The sequence below is a fragment of the Bicyclus anynana genome, chromosome 19 (genome assembly GCF_947172395.1).
Source record: "Bicyclus anynana chromosome 19, ilBicAnyn1.1, whole genome shotgun sequence".
Taxonomy (NCBI): domain Eukaryota; kingdom Metazoa; phylum Arthropoda; class Insecta; order Lepidoptera; family Nymphalidae; genus Bicyclus; species Bicyclus anynana.
In genome coordinates this window covers 11672418-11692390 of record NC_069101.1, presented here as the reverse complement: position 1 = coordinate 11692390, position 19973 = coordinate 11672418, and the positions used below count along the sequence as shown (strand labels likewise).

The 19973-nt window shown below is 37.7% G+C and overlaps 1 protein-coding gene across 15 annotated transcripts in view; it reads right to left on the bottom strand.

Moving 5' to 3' along the window:
• Window positions 1-839: 839 nt before the first annotated feature.
• The window catches only part of LOC112045572 (kinesin-like protein unc-104), a 155665-nt gene continuing 136531 nt past the window's right edge, over window positions 840-19973 (bottom strand). For 9 of the 15 annotated variants that reach the window (XM_052887364.1, XM_052887368.1, XM_052887369.1 and 6 more), the window contains 15 exons: window positions 19362-19460; window positions 18817-19026; window positions 17966-18104; window positions 16138-16258; window positions 15139-15241; window positions 14156-14336; window positions 12953-13065; window positions 11624-11683; window positions 9945-10073; window positions 8986-9115; window positions 7771-7897; window positions 6851-7043; window positions 6053-6189; window positions 5243-5344; window positions 840-4119 (listed from right to left, as the gene is read on the bottom strand). In XM_052887364.1, coding sequence (XP_052743324.1) covers window positions 3945-4119; window positions 5243-5344; window positions 6053-6189; window positions 6851-7043; window positions 7771-7897; window positions 8986-9115; window positions 9945-10073; window positions 11624-11683; window positions 12953-13065; window positions 14156-14336; window positions 15139-15241; window positions 16138-16258; window positions 17966-18104; window positions 18817-19026; window positions 19362-19460 — 2019 coding nt within the window. In that variant the 3' untranslated portion in view covers window positions 840-3944. The remainder of the gene's footprint in view (window positions 4120-5242; window positions 5345-6052; window positions 6190-6850; window positions 7044-7770; window positions 7898-8985; window positions 9116-9944; window positions 10074-11623; window positions 11684-12952; window positions 13066-14155; window positions 14337-15138; window positions 15242-16137; window positions 16259-17965; window positions 18105-18816; window positions 19027-19361; window positions 19461-19973) is intronic. The other 6 variants (XM_052887370.1, XM_052887371.1, XM_052887375.1 and 3 more) reach the window with 3 other exon arrangements.

Below are 19973 nucleotides of genomic sequence, written 5' to 3'. Positions count from 1 at the left end.
AGACTTTAAAATAACATACATAAGGTCCATTTTACTTCTGTCAATGAGCGCATACACGAAAATGCCAACGAACAAATCTCATATTAGTTTAAGTAACATTAAGCATAGTTTACACCATCCGAGTTCCTAAATATTGGGCAATCACACAATAGTTCAACAATTATTTGTATCGAATGTAACTTTTGAGTGACGTCACAATAAAAAAAAAAAAGGTGCCAAAATCGCTCTCAGTACTCGGCAGGTATAGACTATTATTTACATTGAGCTAATTGTTTGAGTATCTATATATGTGTGCTGTTATCTTCAATTGGCCATAATTATTAAGACCTAATAGAAATTTAATTAACTCCTCGCTCGCGCATCACAGGGGTTCGGGGAATGACGACAGAGACTATAGAGTGAGAGAGAGAGAGAATCAATGACTTGCCGTTCCCTTTCGTTTCCCTTTGTGGTTATAACCCCGCACCGCCTAGACAAGGACTTTGTTACGTAGTTTGCTATAGACAATTTCTACTATTTTCCTCTTTGTATTTAACATTTGTAAATATATATTTATTATGTTTAAACAAATATATATTTAAGATTATTCATCAAAGTTACATAAGGAATGCATAAAGACAAGAGCACACACATGTAGACACCTATTCGAGTGAGTGTGAAGAAATGGTGAACACCGAAACATTTATTTAACAAACTACTTGGTGATTGTTCGCAGCACAGCATTGTACCTATATGGACTATATTCTATCACCAAAAATGTTAATCGTAGACATGCCTTTACAATCTAAATCTATAAGATCATAAGTGACCAGATTATTGACTGCTTGAGATCACACGTGTGATCTTAAGCATATCTACGATGTAAATCTTTGTCTATCACATACAATGTACTACAGAGTACATGACTAGATAACTTCCGGAATGATTTGTGAGGCTGGACCAACAAAACGTTGCGTTACATTCAGATTACTACACCGGTAACATCACATTTTAAACCTACTTTATACAATCCATTTTGATAAAAATCATAAATTATTATCATTTCATTTATTGATTACAAAACAATATAAAGAATTACAAACACAAATAATAATAATTCATATTATAATAATTATTAATTATGTATATTATTAAAATAATATTGCAACACTTAGATTTTTTTTTTTACTGAAACGCGTAGTTCTACATTTCAACTACGAGTAAATTATTAGATGTATTTACAATCAACACTAGGGTGAAATCAAAACTTTACGTATGACGTCACGAACTAACTTCTCGCTCTTACCGTTAGGCTGACCGCACTCGTTTTCCGAATCCGATTTCCGTGTTCGGAAAACCATTATGCATTCTATATAAAATACATTAAACGACGCACGTGTATTTTCTGAACGGTACAAATCCCGCACATACGTTACATTCCGAATACGAAAAACGAATATGGAAAACGAGTTTATGCGACCGGCCTTAGACACTTAACGCTGGTCTTTCTCGAATGTAAACGTCACTAACGATCAAGTGACGATACGTCAACGCGATATTGAACGCTAACTAACGTAACGTCGCTTTGCAGTGGCGCTAACGTCGCGTTGGCGGGACGTTTCCTCTACACGACACCTGACGTCTCACCTTATAGAACGCTAACTATCATCAAGTTACCTCAACGCTAACTCAATGACGCATAGTCGCGTATCTACGTACTTTCGAGAAAGGTCAATGTAAAAGGTCTTTTAGAGTCGACAAAATATATTTACCTACCGTTCGAGTCATACGTATATACAATATTAAATTACATCATTATTACATGTAACATTATGTAAGTGAGAATCTAAAATAGATGTTTTTCAATATTTTGTCATTTCATAGTTACATTGACACTACATTTCCTCGAAGTTTTATGGAGTCCACATTGGTTTATATTAGAGAGCCATCGCCGACAATGTATATTTTGTGCGCCACATTATATCTTACTGCACGTAATATTACATTAAATGAAGTGGAAACAGTTTATATATTGGCATATATTTGTTAATTTAAGTCCTTGCACCGAAAAACTTAAAACTACTATATAAGCTTAGATTAAATCGAAATTTATTCTTAAAAATCTATAAGGGTCTTTAGTATAAAATAACAAATTAAAAACGGGCAAGATGTTTTTTGCTTATCTAGTTTATTAAAAGTTACAAATTAATCAAGACCATTAAGACAATTGTTCGCTTCGTTTTTATTATCTTACTGGTTTTGCTTTTATTATATTTTTTTTCAATTCAATATTTGGCAAGAAACATTTTAATGGTAGCGGTGCAAAGACCATAACATTTATATACTGTTAAAAATACACAGATAAAAAAACTTATTACAATACTTACTTGTGCGTCCTACTACAGTAGATATTAAAACAGCCCGCATCAAAAAGATCCAATATTTATTGTTCAATATTTAATGTAAATAGTATTTTACCCCCATTTTCCCACTATCGGTGCACCGGTTTGGTCCCAACTCGCACTTGACCGCCATTTTTAAAACTATCATGAACATTGTAAAAATATAACAACATATAAAACACACATATTATATTTACGTATAGACCGTATAGCATTAGATGCCACAGTAGATAAAACAGTAATACTGTTTATAATAATTGAGATATGCTAAATTAATTGATTTGATTATATGAGCCCGCCCAGACAGAACGTGTTCTGGCGTTCTGAGTTCTGCGTTTGTTACTTTATATCTCACAAAAACTGTCCGCACTGCATACTTTCTACGTGAAGCTATGAAGAAGTTACTACAGAGAACGCGAAACGCCGGACTTAGAACGCAAATCGCATAACACAGAACGCAAAACTGTTTATGTCTGCGCGGGCTCTATAAATTCAGAACGATAGTTTAATAATAAAAATATAATATATGTATATATTTATCGAACTATGTTTATTAATCACTGGCCCCGACTCAGGGCACGTACTTTCCCTCTGGCATTTATTTTTCCTAACAAACCATGTTAGTGAAATGCAACGTAATATAAATCCTATATAATTAATCTATTTCATTTAAGTTTTTAATAAATGAATAAATAAGTTACCTATTGTAATTCTTTCTACCAAACCAGTCACAGAATCTTGCGTATACATTACATACAAGGTCAAACTTTTGCTCGATGGTAAACACTTCACTTTCTTTAATTAGTACGCATAATTTAACAAAGCAAAGATAAGATGCGCTTGCCTAAAACCTATTCATTGTTGTTTTAAAGATACTAAAACAACAGATAGACAGACAGAAGCACATTTTTATTAAAGTTCCTAAAAGTTTTACTATCCCTTTCACAATGAATCTTGTAAAAAGAGATAGCAGTATTCAAAACATGATATAAATACAACTCGTCTATTACGTACGAGAAAAGGATACGCTAATGGGATACATTATTCTATTGCGAAGTCTGAAAATACTTATCCCTTGTATAATGTTTCATATAGAATTTCTCTTTCATAATGTTCCTCGTAGAAAGAGATAGAAATGTTCAAAAGTTTAGATTAAAGATAAAGACAATTTATAGAATACAATTATTACTATCGCTTTCACAATGATCCTTACAGAAAGAGAAAGCAGCAAATAACAATTAAGAAATCATCAAGTCTAGTTTAGTTTCTCAATGTTTCTTGTAGAAAAAATTAGCAACACACTAGGAGCCGGTTTCACCAACTTCTGATTTTGAAGTTTTGACACCTGTTAATGACAAAACTAGTGATACTTATGAAAAGATGGTAAAAACAACCCTAAGTCTAGGAAACATACAGTGAATAGAAGAAGTGCTATCCTTTTCACAATGTTTCTTGTAGACAGACCTAGTAGCATAGACTTGACATATAAATTAGCACTACGTATAGAAAATTTACGCATCGAGCAAAAGTGTGATCAGTGATCACGATCAGTCAGCGGGCGTGTTAATATCTCTGCGAGGCGCGCACTGCACGCAGCGGCCTGTGCGCGTACACGCGTCCGTCGGCGACGCACTTAAAAAACGAGGATAGACTCCATGGTGAGGTCTCATGCGGACAGCTGCGGGGGCGCGGGGTCCGCGGGGCGGGGGCGGCGCGCCGAGCGCGACCTGCGCCACACCTTCACCGTGTATAGAGATATGGACCGAGCTGGCTGGCTCTAGTTAGTCTTAGCGTCTAGTTGTGTTGCTACCGTCTCATCGTCATCATTATCAACCCACATTCGGGTCACTGCTGAGCACGAGTCTCCTCACAGAATGAGAGGGGCAAGGCCTAACCTACCACGCTGGCGCAATGCGGATTGGCAGACTTCACACACGTAGAGAATTCAGAAAATTCTCGGGTATACAGATTTCCTCACGATGCACATAAATAACATTTTCATTATCAACCCATATTCGGCTCACTGCTGAGCTTGAGTCTCCTCTCAGAATGAGAGGGGTAAGGCCAATAGTCTACGTTGGCCCAATGCAACTTCACACACGTAGAGAATTCAGTAAATTCTCGGGTAAGCAGGTTTTCTTACGATTTACCTTCACCGTTTGAGGCAAGTGATATTTAATTTCCTAAAATGCACATAAATAACATTGTCAACCTTCAATGTACGACTTCCTTCACCATTACGTTACAATCATCATCATTGTCAACCAATGGGCATCCACTACACGAAATAGGCAAGTATCTACTTCCAAAGACTGCATTGGTAATTATGACTATTTCTGCATTATAACAGCGTAATTCTGTTAATTTTTCCTGATAACTTTTCTTAAAATAACTTTTCTTAAAATTTCTTTCTTCTTCTTCTTTATTATATTAATGAAACTGACTGATCTATCTGTGAAACCACATGAAAATCCGTTCAGTAGATCCAGAGAATCAGCAAAGACAGCACCCATCGTATAATGCATTCTTTCCTCTATTCTAAGGTTTTCTTTTGGCTTTTAAACACCTCCTTTTAATTGATTCCATTATAATGGCATTCATAACAAATGAGAAATGCCCAAGAAGTCACTTTTGATTTTAAGAATCTGAGAAATATATAAAAAGCTGATGCCGTGCAATATTAGTGCTATAGTTTAATCCTGGTAACCTATAGCCTTCCTCGATAAATGGGTTATCTAACACTGAAAGAATTTTTCAAATCGGACCAGGAGCCCCAGAGATTACCGGGTTCAAGCAAACAAACAAACTCTTCAGCTTTATAATATTAGTATAGATAAAAGGGAAGGGAAGCGATTGCTCACCTAATCTGTCCCGCAAGCAGCGGGTTGATGGCGTAGAGCCAGTCATGTACTTCCTTGTCGCCGAGTGTCTGGAGCAAGTAGCCGCGTTCCTTGCTCACCACACTGCAATGTTAACGGAAATGTTGCTATAGGTAAGCCGATTAACCGAATCCTCGACCGCGTGGAACAGAGGTATGACGTCAGAAAGCGGGTTGCTGGCGGCGACATAAACGCCTGTCAAAATTTAAAAAAAATTGCTACCATCTTCATAAGGTAACATCATTGTAAACTTGCTCCTTCGCCCATCATCACATCCATTGTCGAGTGACTCAAACCCTTTGTATAAGGTCCATAGGTTAGTGACTAAATCTGCCATTCTTTTGTTTAAATTATGACCAATATACCCGTTCTATTCAAGTATTCTTAAAAATCGTTTTAGGATCGGTCATAGTATTATTAGGGTTGGGTTCCACAAGCGCATTTCTTTCTTCATTGTGTCACCGTATTTATCTTTGTGGCAATCCTTTACCGTTAAAGATATACACTTTAAGATACCTCCAACAGGCTGACAAATGTTCGAAGTTGACCGTAACAAGCTTTCACTCTATAAACAACCATCACTTACGTAAATGTATTATTACCAGAGACCCACGACGACGGTCGCGTGACATTCTGTTTTTTTCGGAACTATGGATTTTCCGGGATAAAAATGTTCTCCAATGTTGACTTTCTCTACCAAATTCTTTGCATTCAAATAGTTTTAGCTGAGAAAAGGTAACAGACAGACAGACTTACTTTCGTATTTACAAGTATAATAATAGTATGGATTACCTGAAAGTGTTGGGCATGCGGACCATCTGCTCCTGGTCCTCCGAGTACTCGACGTGTGCGTTGGCGAGGTTGATGACGGCGCGCTCCACGGGGTCGCGCTCGTCGCGGTAGATGAACACGTACGGCCGGCGGACCACCTGCGGGGTGCACGGACATTAAGGCTCAGTCCAGAAACGGCGAATTCGCCGGGATTCTCTTGCGCCTATTACGCGCGACCGTTGCGTCCACAAGGTGCGTACCAACGCACGAGCATTACGAAACATGGAGTTGAACGTGCATTCGCTCTAGAGTTCGCGCGTTAACTGGATGCAACAAGGCATCCTTAGTATCTCGACTCGATGACGACGCGATGTATTGATATCTAGTACTTCGACAACGCGCGTATAAATACGCGCGATACGATTCGCGACGAATTCGTCCCTTCTGGACAAGGTCTAACATCATCTAGCATCATCATTATCAGCGTATGGAAGTCCACAACTCGCTAATATAGGCCTTTTGTAATCACTTAAGCAGCCAGCATTTAGCAGCTCTCTGCAACCTATTTGATTTTTTCGATTCTTATAAAGCCTAAGGTCCGAATCAATTATAGTTTATAATGGTTAATAATAGTTTGGTCATAAAATTTTTAGGCTACCTACCTGCAATATTAACCTACTAAATTTGATATAAAACAAACACTTTTTTTTATTCATTAAAAAGATGTGATGGGTCGTTTTTAACACGTAACTTTTTACTATTAGAGCAGAGTCGATCAACACCGTCGCTATTGGTCGACATCCGGCAGTAGGTACTCACGAGCCAGCGCTTCTTCCAGCCGTGCGTGCCGTGCTGCAGCACGTTGAGGTACCCGCGGCGCGCCACCGCCGCCGACACGCGCACCTCCTCGCAGTCGGGCACGAACTGCGCGCCGCCCGCGCCGCCCGCCAGCGCCGCCGCGCCCCACGCGCCCGCCGCCTTCTCCAGCAGCGCGCGCTCCGGGGAGCAAAGCCTGAGGGCAACAGTCACCCTTATGAGGTGGCTATAATCTGGCAAGTTCGTTGATAACACTCCCATGATATGCGGGCGATAGGGGGAAACACTGCGCAGGGGTGAAATCGTGCGTGTGGGGAAGTGCCGTGCATTAGTCGTGCAACATTGGGAGTTACGAACGAAGTTGCCAAGCTATACACATATTGGGATGATTTTCGCGAAAATATTCGCCAAGTCGGAGCTAAATGGGCAAAAAGAGGTATTTTCGCCTGAAGTAGTTACGATTTCTTTTTGTATTCGATAATTGCCGTAGGCACCTCAATAGGACGTCAGCGGTCAATTTTTTCCTATTGACAGTTACACAAATCGCGATGATGTTCGCAACAATATTTCAGAGATAAGTGCCTTTTTCTCCGACCAAAAGACTCGGAAGTATTCGGGAATGTGTTGGCCTTACAAATCGCTAATATTCACGTTAGCCAACAGAGTTTGCATTTTGTGACTTTTAAAGTCTCCTCGGTTCGGAGGAAAAATTTTAGTGACAAAAAATCTCAGGTAGATTGCAAAGGATCAGTTAGTTGGAAATCATTGCGGATTTTTGGAATCGGGTGCTGGGTAATCAAGAATCACTTAATAGCCAAGAAGTCTGCGTTGTAACGTTAGGTTAGGTTATTTTTGCTCCCAAAAAACACGCAGTCCTGAAACATCCTAGGGTATATCCATATTCAATTATAATTAACACTCACTCGAAGCTGCTGGCACTGTGTATAGAGGACAAGAGGCTGGGCGTGGAGATGTCCGCGGACACGCCCTCGTCCACCGGCGTCGCTGGAGACACCGCTGTCTCCACCTCCTTGTTGCCACCTATCCTTCCTGCAAATACGTTTATTTCCGTTATACCTATACCTACACGCAAAATTGAACGAAGTTAATCGAATAAGCTAGTGAATCAGCTTCGCTTCAATTATAGTATGCGCATTATCATCTGAGTCGTCCGGTCATAAAAGTCAAAAAAGATAGGAATGTGCAGCGCGCCTACCTGCGCACCCTAATTATCGATAAACGGCTACCTGCGCACGTGCTAATGATGAGTCAATAATGATTTGGACGATTCTGATTGGTCGGTTTCTAATGTAATTGCATTGCGTATTTTTTTTGCTATAAATGTGTTTACTGCAATTAAATAAATACATTCATGTGTTACTCGTTGCGCACTATGGATACTAATATATAATAAATTTGGCAGAAGACGAAGATTCTGATGATGAAGACTCAGATGAAGATTAATTTTATTTAGTTAATAATTATATAATATGAAATATGTATTATATTAAATCAAATATTGTTAATTTTTTTAATTTTGTGAACAAGATACGATAATAAACTTTACTTATCGATAATATGTCTTTCATTGTTACACCCTTCACTAGACGGCTCCATAAGACCCATAAGTGCAAGCGAGATAGATATAGAGAAATGATTTATGGCCCTAAGACTCAGTTGTTAATGCTATTAGTATAGTGCCTTTCCGGTTTTTGTCCAAAGTCAAAGGACTCCAAGCGATCCGAGGTTAGAACTCAAAGCGCCTCGTTAAACTACTCGGATCACTACAGGACTTAGACATAGCGTCGAAGCGAGTAGTTTGTTCCATTTTTTGTTGGGGTGTAAATTGGGACGACAAATTAGAATGCTAAAGGAAGCAGTAACGCATTGTTAAATTATTATTTAGGAGTGATATACAGGCGATTTACATTAAAATCTCCTTTGCTTCGCACCCATTTACGCCTGTGAATGGATGACAATTAATAAAAATAACACTCCTTCGATAAGCGTTAAGTATTCTTTGATCCTATCCTCTTATCAAGTAATCCAACGCTTATCAGTAGATATAATAGTAGCAAAATACTTATTGAACGCAATACACAAAGTCAAATAAGAAAGTTGTAGGATATGACACTCACCTTGTATGAGTTTGAGGAATTTCAAGGAGATTTCCTTTTCTCTCGGACTCATCTCCCACGGCTCGTAAACGGACTCGTCGCGAGTGTGCGCGCACTCCGACGCAGCCTTGGCCGCCATATTGCTGACCTCCTGTCAAACGAAATCAACACCATGTTGCAAAACGACTTTTTTATAATTAAAATCTTTCTAGAGAGTTTAGGACATCAAATTTAGCAGTACCAGCAGTCCTATTCTGTAACTATATTTTGAACAACTCGCAAATGCGAGCTTCGAAATCACGTAGCTATCTTTCTCAGTCTATAGTAGACAGAGAGAAATAGAGGTCAATTCGAAACTCTCACTTACTAGTTATAAAGACATCTTTACAGAATAGCGCTACAGTTTTGGATTGGAAATTTGGTTTCTCCGATTTTGTGTTGTTTTTTGAAGAACCCGTCAATTATTGTTAACGCCTGATTTTCCTTTAGTCTAGTCATATTACTAAGGAGCTGACTTTTCTGAGTTTTGTGTACTGATAATAACTAAATATAATTTGCTTTTAACTTGGAAAAAACAATCTTCCTCAAGATGTTGTTCATACTTAAACGACATCAAACGAGTCACAGGGAGTTCCAAGATACAGGCGGCTCATTACTGCGGTATTTGGTAGTACAGCCTATAGCCTAAAGGCCTATATTTAGGAAAAGACGCCCATCAGTTGATGTAATGCTGATATTTTCCTCCAGCTTCTTCCTTTTCTCGAAGCTTCATGAAGTCCACGAATCCGCATGTGGCTAAGGAATGATACTAAGCCGACGATCGGTTTCATGGAGTATATGACACAGTGATATCTAAACCAAGACACAGAGGCACAAAAGGCTTAAAATCGAAAAAATGGATGGTAATTTTCTATCCAAACTTACTTTGTCTTATTCAAGTAACAAGAAGTGAGACTAAGTTCTGTGTCTAGGTACATTACCTTCTCAGTTTTAGTGAAGTCGTTCGGCGCGACGGTGTTCTCGTGCCCGTGACGAAGTCGTTCGCGTAAAGCCAGGAAATGCCTCGTCCGACCCACTTGCTCTAATCGAGTCATCTTTTCCAGCTCCCACTGAAATGTTTTATTCGAATTACTTATCCATCTAAGTACTTTAAAATTGTTAATTTGTGTTATGTATATATACAGAATTATGTGGCGAAAGCAAAATGTTCTAAAGGTGTGACTATCAAAATTATGGACCTTATTCACTCCCAAATATAAAATTGTTACTTCTAACTTTCTAGTGTAAGCGAATGCAATTTATACAAATGAGTTTCGACCAATCGGCTAATTATAATGCTGTGAGATAAAGAAATCCCATCATGTCTTAATAATGTAATTATAGCTTAGCAAGTTAAAGGCGGGTATGAAGTTGATCGAGCGGGGCATCGCTACCCCCCTCCCGGCCCGCGCGGACCATCGAAGGTGTTACGAACGAATTTGCCAAGCTATAGTCTTTTATTCGGGTGCAGGCTTGTAGTGTAAATTTTTGAAAAAGAGTTCGTTTCTCGATGATTTTTTATCATTAAAACTCTTTGTACAGTAAGCGTTATATTAATTACTAGCTGACGCCGCGCAGTTTTACCCGCGTGGTTCCCGTTCCCGTAAGAATACAGGGATAATATATAGCCTATAGCCTTCCTCGATAAATGGGCTATCTAACACAGAAAGATTTTTTCTAATCGGACCAGTAGTTCCCGAGATTAGCGCGTTCAATCAATCAAACAAACAAACTCTTCAGCTTTATAATATTAGTATATATTTATGGCGAAAAAGAACGTCCCTATCGGATCGTTTTGGAAATTGCGACACAGCAAATACTATTTGAATATATTAATGCATTTTTGAAAAATGATTCCATTATATTCTTGAAAAATAATTAAAATATAAAGCTCATTAATAAAATAATACATGACAAAGCGTGTATGGAATATATTAGTGAGTATGTTAAATTGTAAGCGATCAAAGCGGATGGATTAAGAGGTTACAGATAATTCAATATATTTTTGGAAGGGCGAATCTACACTGCATTAATGATATACATAATACAGGACGTTATCGATAAATAGAATACCTTCAACCAAAGTAAGCAATGTTAGTGACAATATTGGCTTGAATAATAAAATAGGTTAATAAGGATTTAAGAAACTTTTTGTGGCAATCCATTTTATATTTAAATAAAATTTGTGTCCATTTTACTGAACAATATCTGTAGAAAACAAGATATACCTCCATTGTGTATAAATATAAAAAAACACATTTTATTGAATTAGCTAAAAATTACTTTTCTCAATGATTGCCTTCAAATCAAATGTACTTATATATACAAATTGCATAGTACTATATATTTCTTTAAAAAGAAGCATTAAAAAATTATAAAATATGTAGAAGCGCCCTTTTTGATAATTGAAAAAAAAAATACTAAACATACAATAGTACATAATATAAATGCCTAATTGTTTATTTGCGTGAAACAGGTGAGAAATGGTCTGGTAAATAATAAATAATTCAGTACACAAATTACTTTTCAGTAGCTATTTAGTACGAATGATAAGAGATAAAGGATACACCAATGGATGAATGCGCACATACTAAATAGCTAAGGAAATATATTTGTGGACCTGCAATTTATCGATAACGTCCAGCGGCCAATCATAGAACAGTTTGCGCCAGATACGTTTCTGTTTGAGTAGAAAAAAACAAACAATTAATTATTAATGATTCCAAACAACAAATAAGAAAGAGGTTGATATAGTTCGTCAAATTCTTGCACTATACGCGACATAATGTATATTATTGAACCAAGATTTCACGATACACGAAATTATTATTGAGACATTAAAGGTAATTTCTTTGATTTGAATCTAAATTTGCGGAATTGATGGGACAGAAGGTTATGATATAATATATATTATATTATATGGATCTAGCTATTCTGAATCATTGACTAAAGAAAAATTGAAAAATATCAATTTCACTGCAATATCGTGCAATCGGCAAAAGTAAGACGAGTTTTGAAGTTGACGATCTATAATAAAACTTCGGAAAAAACCAAAAAATTCAAGTAGGTACAGGTACAAGAAGTAGTTTTGCAGCGTAGCAACCAAACAATATTCAAAGTACTAGCTTGAAAATAAACTTATATCACAAACAAGAAGAATTTCCACAACGTTGTTTTACACAACTCATTTCAGATCATTTGATTCACAAAACATGCACAATACAATCAAAATACAGCTTAAATTTGAGATTTTATTAATGTTATAATTAATTTCTGATAGAATGTTAAATGTTTTTTGAACAACTTTAAATAATGATTATTATCATTCGATAAAGTAAATTATAATAAATATAACCAATTATACTTTTTTTTTCTACAAAATTGTTTTTTCTTTGAATTTTCTTCCCTAATGTACCCTAAATTGCACGGACTTATGTTTAGCTAGAAACCGCAACCAATCTATCGCGAAAAGCAAAGCGTGTCTATAAAGTTGGTTCAAACAGCGACTTCGCATTATTAGTTAGTTAGTAGTTATACAGTTACACCTAGATGCATAAATTACAAATAAAAATGACGTTAAATCAAATAATTTGAAGGTGTGATCTGATTTCACAAATTAAAATATAAAACACTTAAAGTGATAACTTCCTATACCGTAAACAGCTTTGTAACGTAACGCGTTACGTTACTCTGTCTGGATTCCCTTTCTCTCACGCACAGGCAGCAAGTTTAAGTTATCACTTCAATCGAGCGTTCCGAGACGCATTGACTATGATTTAAATTATTTTTTCCACTATTTAATACAAACAGTTATTGAATCTCGTAACGTCATCGTAGGCAGCAAAAACATATCAAAATAATTTATAAACGAGCAGCGTCTAGATAAATATAAGTCCGTGGTAACTTAAGACTAGCGCGCACAAAACTTTGACACACCACAAAACTTTACCTGGTGGTCGAATATAAGCGAGTCCCCGCGCGGGCGCCATCCGTGCAGATTCTCCTCGCCGCGCACGTACGTACCGCTGGTGTCCAGCACACGCCTTTGTCTGCGTTGGACCCCTGCCAAGTAACAAGCAAAGATTCAATAACCTACCCAAGATAACGGATAGATAGCTATCCTCGATTATCAGTAACAGTCAAACTATCTTTACATAGTCAAACTATCTGTCAGTAGGTTATTGATAAGCAGATGAGAACAGAAAGATAGATTTTCTTAATTTCAGTAAGCGAAATGGCGGATAGATAGGTTATTGAAAACGGCCGTAAATTATATTCAACTAAAAATCAAAACAACCCTTTTACAAAAAAACAACCACAGTATGCACAAAAAATTTGAAGAGTTCTCTCGGTTTTTCCATGATCAGATCCTGACCTGACGTCTATGGTGGTTCACTGGAAAAACCCTTTCAATTAAAAAATTATTTCCCAAATTAGTTCACGCATCTTTGTGATTTCAGGGAACTTCTACCACGGGTACTTTCAGTATATTGAAAGCAAGAATAGACATTGCACATGCAAGCTTCTACTAAGACATGATCATTGCTTTTCATGGCATGATGATGCGAATACAGGCAGGATTTTATTTCGTTCGTTGTACTCTGTAGGTTTTTAGCGCACGCCAAAACAAGATATACATATACATAAACGCCTGCTCTTAAAAAGTATAATCCTGTTCTGGTCTAAGAATAATTAACCAATGAGGGAAGGAGATTCAATATATTAAAAAATAATTATTATTATTTGATTTTAACAAGGCAACCTATATGCAATGTGTCAATGAGAATATTTTCCATCATATATTTCTTATTCCAATTAAATAACATATCATGAACATCATTATCAATCCATAGTCGACTCACTACTGAGCTCTGAGTCTCCTCTCAGAATGAGAGAGTTTAAGCCAATAGTCCACCACGCTGGCCCAATGCGGATTGGCAGACTACACACACGCAGAGGATTAAGAAAATTCTCTGGTATGTAGGATTCCTCACGATATTTTTCCTTTAACATATGAGACATGTGATATTTAATTTCATAAAATGCACACAACTAAAAAGTTGGAGGTTCATGCCCACGGCTCAAAATAACATATAAGGGTATATATTTCTTAAGCCGGATCTCGTCCTATTCCATCAGACGGGTCACTCACCAGGCTCCAGCGCGCGATGCAGGCTGAGCTCGTACAAGCCCGTGAGGCGGTCGGCGCGCGCGGCCCGCGAGCCGAACAGCGCGCGGCGCAGCGAGCGGCCCGCGCCCGTGCGCGCCTCGCGACCGACCACCACCACCGACAGGTCCTTGGTGATTATAGCGGGACGACCGCAATTCTCAACCTGGGGGAAGCATTATGAGCTAGTTTAAAGACGAATATCTTAGCATTTTAATATAATTTTTTGGCTGGTACCCTACCGGCAAAGACGTACCGCCAAGCGATTGAGCGTTCCGGTATGATGTTGTGTAGAAACCAAAATTTGTGCGGATTTTCATCCTACACCTAACAAGTTAGCCCGCCCGTCCATCTTAGCTTGCATCATTACTTATCATCAGGTGAAATTGAAGTCAAGGGGTAACTTGTAAAGAATAAAAAAAAGAACATTTTAGCATTCTGTGGATTAACCACGCCATAACAGAGAAAAACACCGATATGATTCCTGGAACTTTTGATTCGGATAGGGTTAAGAAGCCCCTTCTAATATCTTAACAATCTTCTCTGCTCGTGTTGTTCTCCCTGCTCAGCCAAATTTGGCAGGCTCCTACCAGAGTTACCATTCCAATATAGTACTTGTTGCAGTTCTAGTAAGACTAAGGTCTCTCAGCAGGTTATAGAGTATTTGCTGGTAAACTTCTTACACGCACTTCTATAAACAACCACTTAGGGACTTAAGATATTTTATTTGTAAGGTCATATTCATTTTACTAGTTAAAATAAATACCAAGGTGTTCGAATGACGATTCCGTACTTAAAAACGCGGTGTAGGCGCGTAGATTGGGATTGAGGACTTATAGCGAGTAGCAGCAGATTTACAACCATAAAATTTGGAAGCCTCTGCAAACACATCAGCAGTGGAAATCCATCAGCTGATGTGATGAGAACAGATGCTTGGACTAGTAAAGAAATCCAACACATAAGCTCACCTCCAGATAAGCGCTAAGCGTGATGTAAACCACTTCTCCGTTGGCGCTGACTCGGTTGAGGAGCGGCGAGCCGTGCAAACTGCTGTCCCAGGCCGCTTCGAACCTGAACACAAACATTAAACTATGTCACGAATTGATACTTTCGAAAATATGTAGATTCTATTGATTTTAAATCCAGCAAATATTTTAATGCCAGCAGACGTATCGACGTTTTTTTCCACGGCTGTTTTACGCAGGGCTTGGACTAAGTAGTTAGTTTGAAGTAGCTTTAAAGTGGGTACCGACTTGGGAATACTTATTTTTCTTTATATGTGTTTTGTAAAACTTTTATCGTCGTGGAGGTTTTATGCGTTGGTATACTTGAATGTAAAGGCGATGTGGTAAACTGATATATTTATTAATTCACTGAACTGATTATATGAGTACAAAGGATATAAAATAAACTAGTATTAAACAGGTGTAGAGGTATGGATTGGTGGAATGGTAATCTGGTAATGAATCACAATGAACAATCTATTCACGCATGTGCGAACGAGAGAATTCTAAACGTGAAATTAAAATTAAAATTTTATTTACTGAATAACATGTCATTGTAACACATGCCGCATCCAGTAAGCTCTAATCTTTGTTTTATTAAAACTAGTCGAGTATTCTGCGTAACAAACGTGTTACCCGCGTTTTTTAGCAATTATTTGTTTAGATTTTTTGTCTGTAGAATTTAAGTCTAATTAGTATGTACACATGTGAATAATTACCTTAGTGAGTTAATTGTATTTCTCATATAAGCGAATTTAATGTAATTCTTTTGAGAAAAATAAAGATCTTAAACCAGAAATAAATATGAAATAGAAAATGTAAATGGCCAGACCTATGAGTGGACAAACTAAGATTATTATTTTCATGATATGCAAGCCCTAAAAAGTAAAAAAAAAATGTCATTATTTTATATTTACTACGTTTGTTGTGGAATGAATAAATAAACATAAATTACATATTTACCTGAACACAGCTCGATCGTCCAGGTTGGGTCGTTCCCCGGGGAACAGTCCTAGCGACAAGGCGCCATCTTCGTCTCCATCTGTCGTGTCTTCGTTAGCTTCTGGTATATTTCGTATGCGCCCTGCAATTAGCTTCGGTTAAATTTCTTCCTAATTTGTATACTAGCTATATATAAATTATTCTTGCTGGGCACTGCAAATTGCAGCAAGCCGTTTAATGTTAATATTTTATCTCACCAAACTTTGTCTGGGAAAGGTATTCTACCGATAAGACCGCCTTTTTGGATATAATTGTATGATAGATTCCGTTAGGTAGAGTACGCTTTGTCAATTTTGTTAAAATTATAATTGTTTTTTATATGCAACAAGCGTTTTTGAATTAATAATTATGTTGTAACCCATTTCAAAATAGTTATTTACGCCACTGTTATGTATTGAGGACCATTGTAACACGAGTGACTTTGCAAAATAACAACACGAGTGCTACAATAGCTAATTATTTGCAGTGGCATACAATTCTTTTTCTACGACCATAATAAAATTATTATTATTATTAACAATTATTATTGGCAGTCCTAGTCTAATCTCAAGAGTTGTTTGGGGCGACGTACCACCTATTATTTACAACGGTGTCATGATACCGTATTGTGATTCGGTTAAAAACCTTGGAGTTGTTATGGACAAGGAATTATCGTGGTGCATGCATATCAAGGAGTTGAGTAGGAGGACGTTTGCGACGTTGAGTTCGTTACGACGCCTACGTTCTCTTCTTCCAATTCCTACCAAAGTTATGTTAGCAAATTCTCTCCTACTCTCTGTTCTCGATTATGCGGACGCAAGCTATCCCAGTTTGACTGAGGACTATCTTAATAAACTTGAGCGACTTCAAAATGTTGCAATTCGGTTTATATTTAGCCTTCGCAAATATGACCATATATCTGAATTTCGTCAGAAACTCAAGTGGCTTCCTATTCGCCGTCGCCGGGATCTGCATGTACTTTCTCTTCTGTACTGTGTGCTCTTTAATCCAAAATATCCTCCTTATCTTAAGGAGAAATTCACATTTCTGGGAGTGCAATCAGAGCTAAGAACATGTCGTGCTCTTACTCTGTGTATGCCTTTCCATAGGAGTAAATTTTATAAGTGTTCATTTGTTGTTCGTGCTGTTAAGCTATGGAATGCACTCCCAGTCGACATTCGGAAATCCAAATCCCTTGATATGTTTAAAAAATCCGTTAAGACATATTATCTTAGTCACTAGTTACATATTTTATTTTATTAGAATATTTATCATACGACATAATGATATATTTATATATTAGTTTATTTTATGATATTTATAATTATTATATAATTTGTGTATTATGGTTTATGTATTAGTGTGTAGTTATTTGTATGTATGTATATGTACAATATTATTACGTACACACCACCTACAGTTGTCCTAATAAGTTCCTAAGCCTAAGGTTGCCTGGAAGAGATCGCTACTAAGCGATAAGGCCGCCTTTTGTATTCTACTTTTTCTTGTGTTTCTGTTTTGCTTGTTTTCTTTTATTTTTGTGGTGTACAAATAAAGTGTATTAAATAAAAATAAATAAAATAAAAATAATTAACAAATTTTATGGAAGCCCGAATTTTATAACCAATTCGATGAAACTACTCAAAATTTAAAAAAATGACTGTAGTACTGATTACCCGTGTGGTGATGAACATTACCATGCGACCCGTAGGATTGAATAGCTTTGTGTGAGTTTTTATAGTAAGTCGATAACGAAATGGGAGTAGGAAAAAGATGCTCAACACACTGCTTGAATTTTTTAAAAACTCACCAACAACAAGTTCTCTGACGTCAGTCCACTGCAGATCACCGGAGGGCTCGTGCAGGATGGTGATACGGATGCGCCGCTGGATGCCCTGATGCAGCAGGAACAGTCCTCGGCACGGCAGCTCGTCGCTGTGTTCCACCACCTACAAGTCCCAGAGAAATTATGATGGGATACTACTAGATCTGGAAGGTCGAAGCGAAAGTGGGCGGACGATATAAGACGGGTGGAAGGGGGCAACTGGACAAAATCTGGAAGGGATCGAAAATTTTGGAAAAACTCTATGCTACTAGATCTAGGCACACCGGAAAGCGCAGTGTTGGTCGACCTCCCACTGCCAACCAAGGATATCAAGTGGGTTGTAGGGAGCCGCTGGATACTGGCAGCTCAAGACCGTATTGTTTTAAAGTCCATGCAAGAGACCTATGTCCAGCAGTGTACGTTCATCGGCTGATAACGATGATTACTATTGCTTGGCAACTTCGTTCGTAACACTCGCGATATTGCGCGCGAAAATCCGCGTGTTATCAACAAACTTGCCAGACTATACTCGTAGCTAAAGCTTCATGTCTTCCGATGTAGAAGTAAATAGCTTCGGGGAGATTACATCTCCCTTCGCACTACAATTATTTGTTTTTGGTTGGTGTAAGGACCCTCATCCTTACTACAAGAGAAGCTCATCTCTACACTGGTCAGGCAAGCAGACCGCGCACGACCACTCAGGTCGAACGCCGGTGACAGACTGACACATTGCCCCCACTACCAATGTACATGAAATAGTGTACGTAGTATTGTAGGTATCTATTTAGTATACACAAACACTACAGTTGGTACTGGTATTTGATTTAATATCATACCGCAGGCACGTAGTCTCCGCTGGGCGCCAGCTCGCAGATCTCGAACCACACGAGCAGGTCGTGCTTGGAGTGCAGGTGCGAGGAGCAGCAAGGTGGGGCCACGCTGGCGGCGCCCCACTTGGGGCTCCGGACCGGAGCGGAGATCGGTAGGGACGGCGGGAGCATGCGACGGGGCGGAGCCCTGCCCACAGGGCCGTCTTGTTTTGCATCCTGGTGACAAATAGTCAACATATGTATAATTGAAATCTATAAATATTGACTACTGATGTACGATTGGTTTGTTTATATAATAAAATACAGTACCTCTTTTTTTATTAATATTTTTGAACATAAGTCTAAAACTGCAATGTAAGATATTAGCTGAATACCATATGAATGCTGAAATAAATAATTAAGATATAACGCCGATAAAGTCTCTCTGCAAAACTAATAATGGATTGGATTGAATTGAAGTAGCTAGTTCAAAATGTAAAAATAAATAAGTACATGTGTTCTCAGAAAATTAAGAATTAAATTTAATTTAATTCGATGTTCAAAGTACGTACCTTGTGCAGTGGATGCTGTTGATAGTGTCCAAAAACTTCGAAAACGATCGGCTGTGACTTGATATATTCGACAAATGACTTCGTTACTGGCACTGTGATCTGTGGCGAAAATATCATCAAGTAAATACATAAGATAACAATATGGATTGCATATTGAACATTGAATTATATATTTAAACCATTGAAAGTAAGCGACAATGCCATCCTCCTCTAACCTCAAATCTTGACTTATTTCTCAAATTGTAGAGACAACGTCTCCCGAGGAGAAAAAAAAAAACAATTATTCTTTCCCAAAGTAACACCAATATTTAGTTAACACTGATACATATAATATAACAAAATAACGTTCTGGAACCATTTATATCCAAAAATACATTGCCCCTTTGATCAATAAGTTACAAGTATTTAAATTAAAAAATCTCTCTAGTCTGCGTAAATTCTGCGTAATCTGCCCTGCATTTGGAATTTTGCATTAAAAAGGCATTTTGGCCTGTTTTTATAATGTAAAATCTTGACTTCTCAAACCTCGCTAAACAATCTCACATTCCGCATAAAAATCTGTTATCGTAATCGATATATCTATTAATATCCCACCGAGAGCTGGTAAAAGAA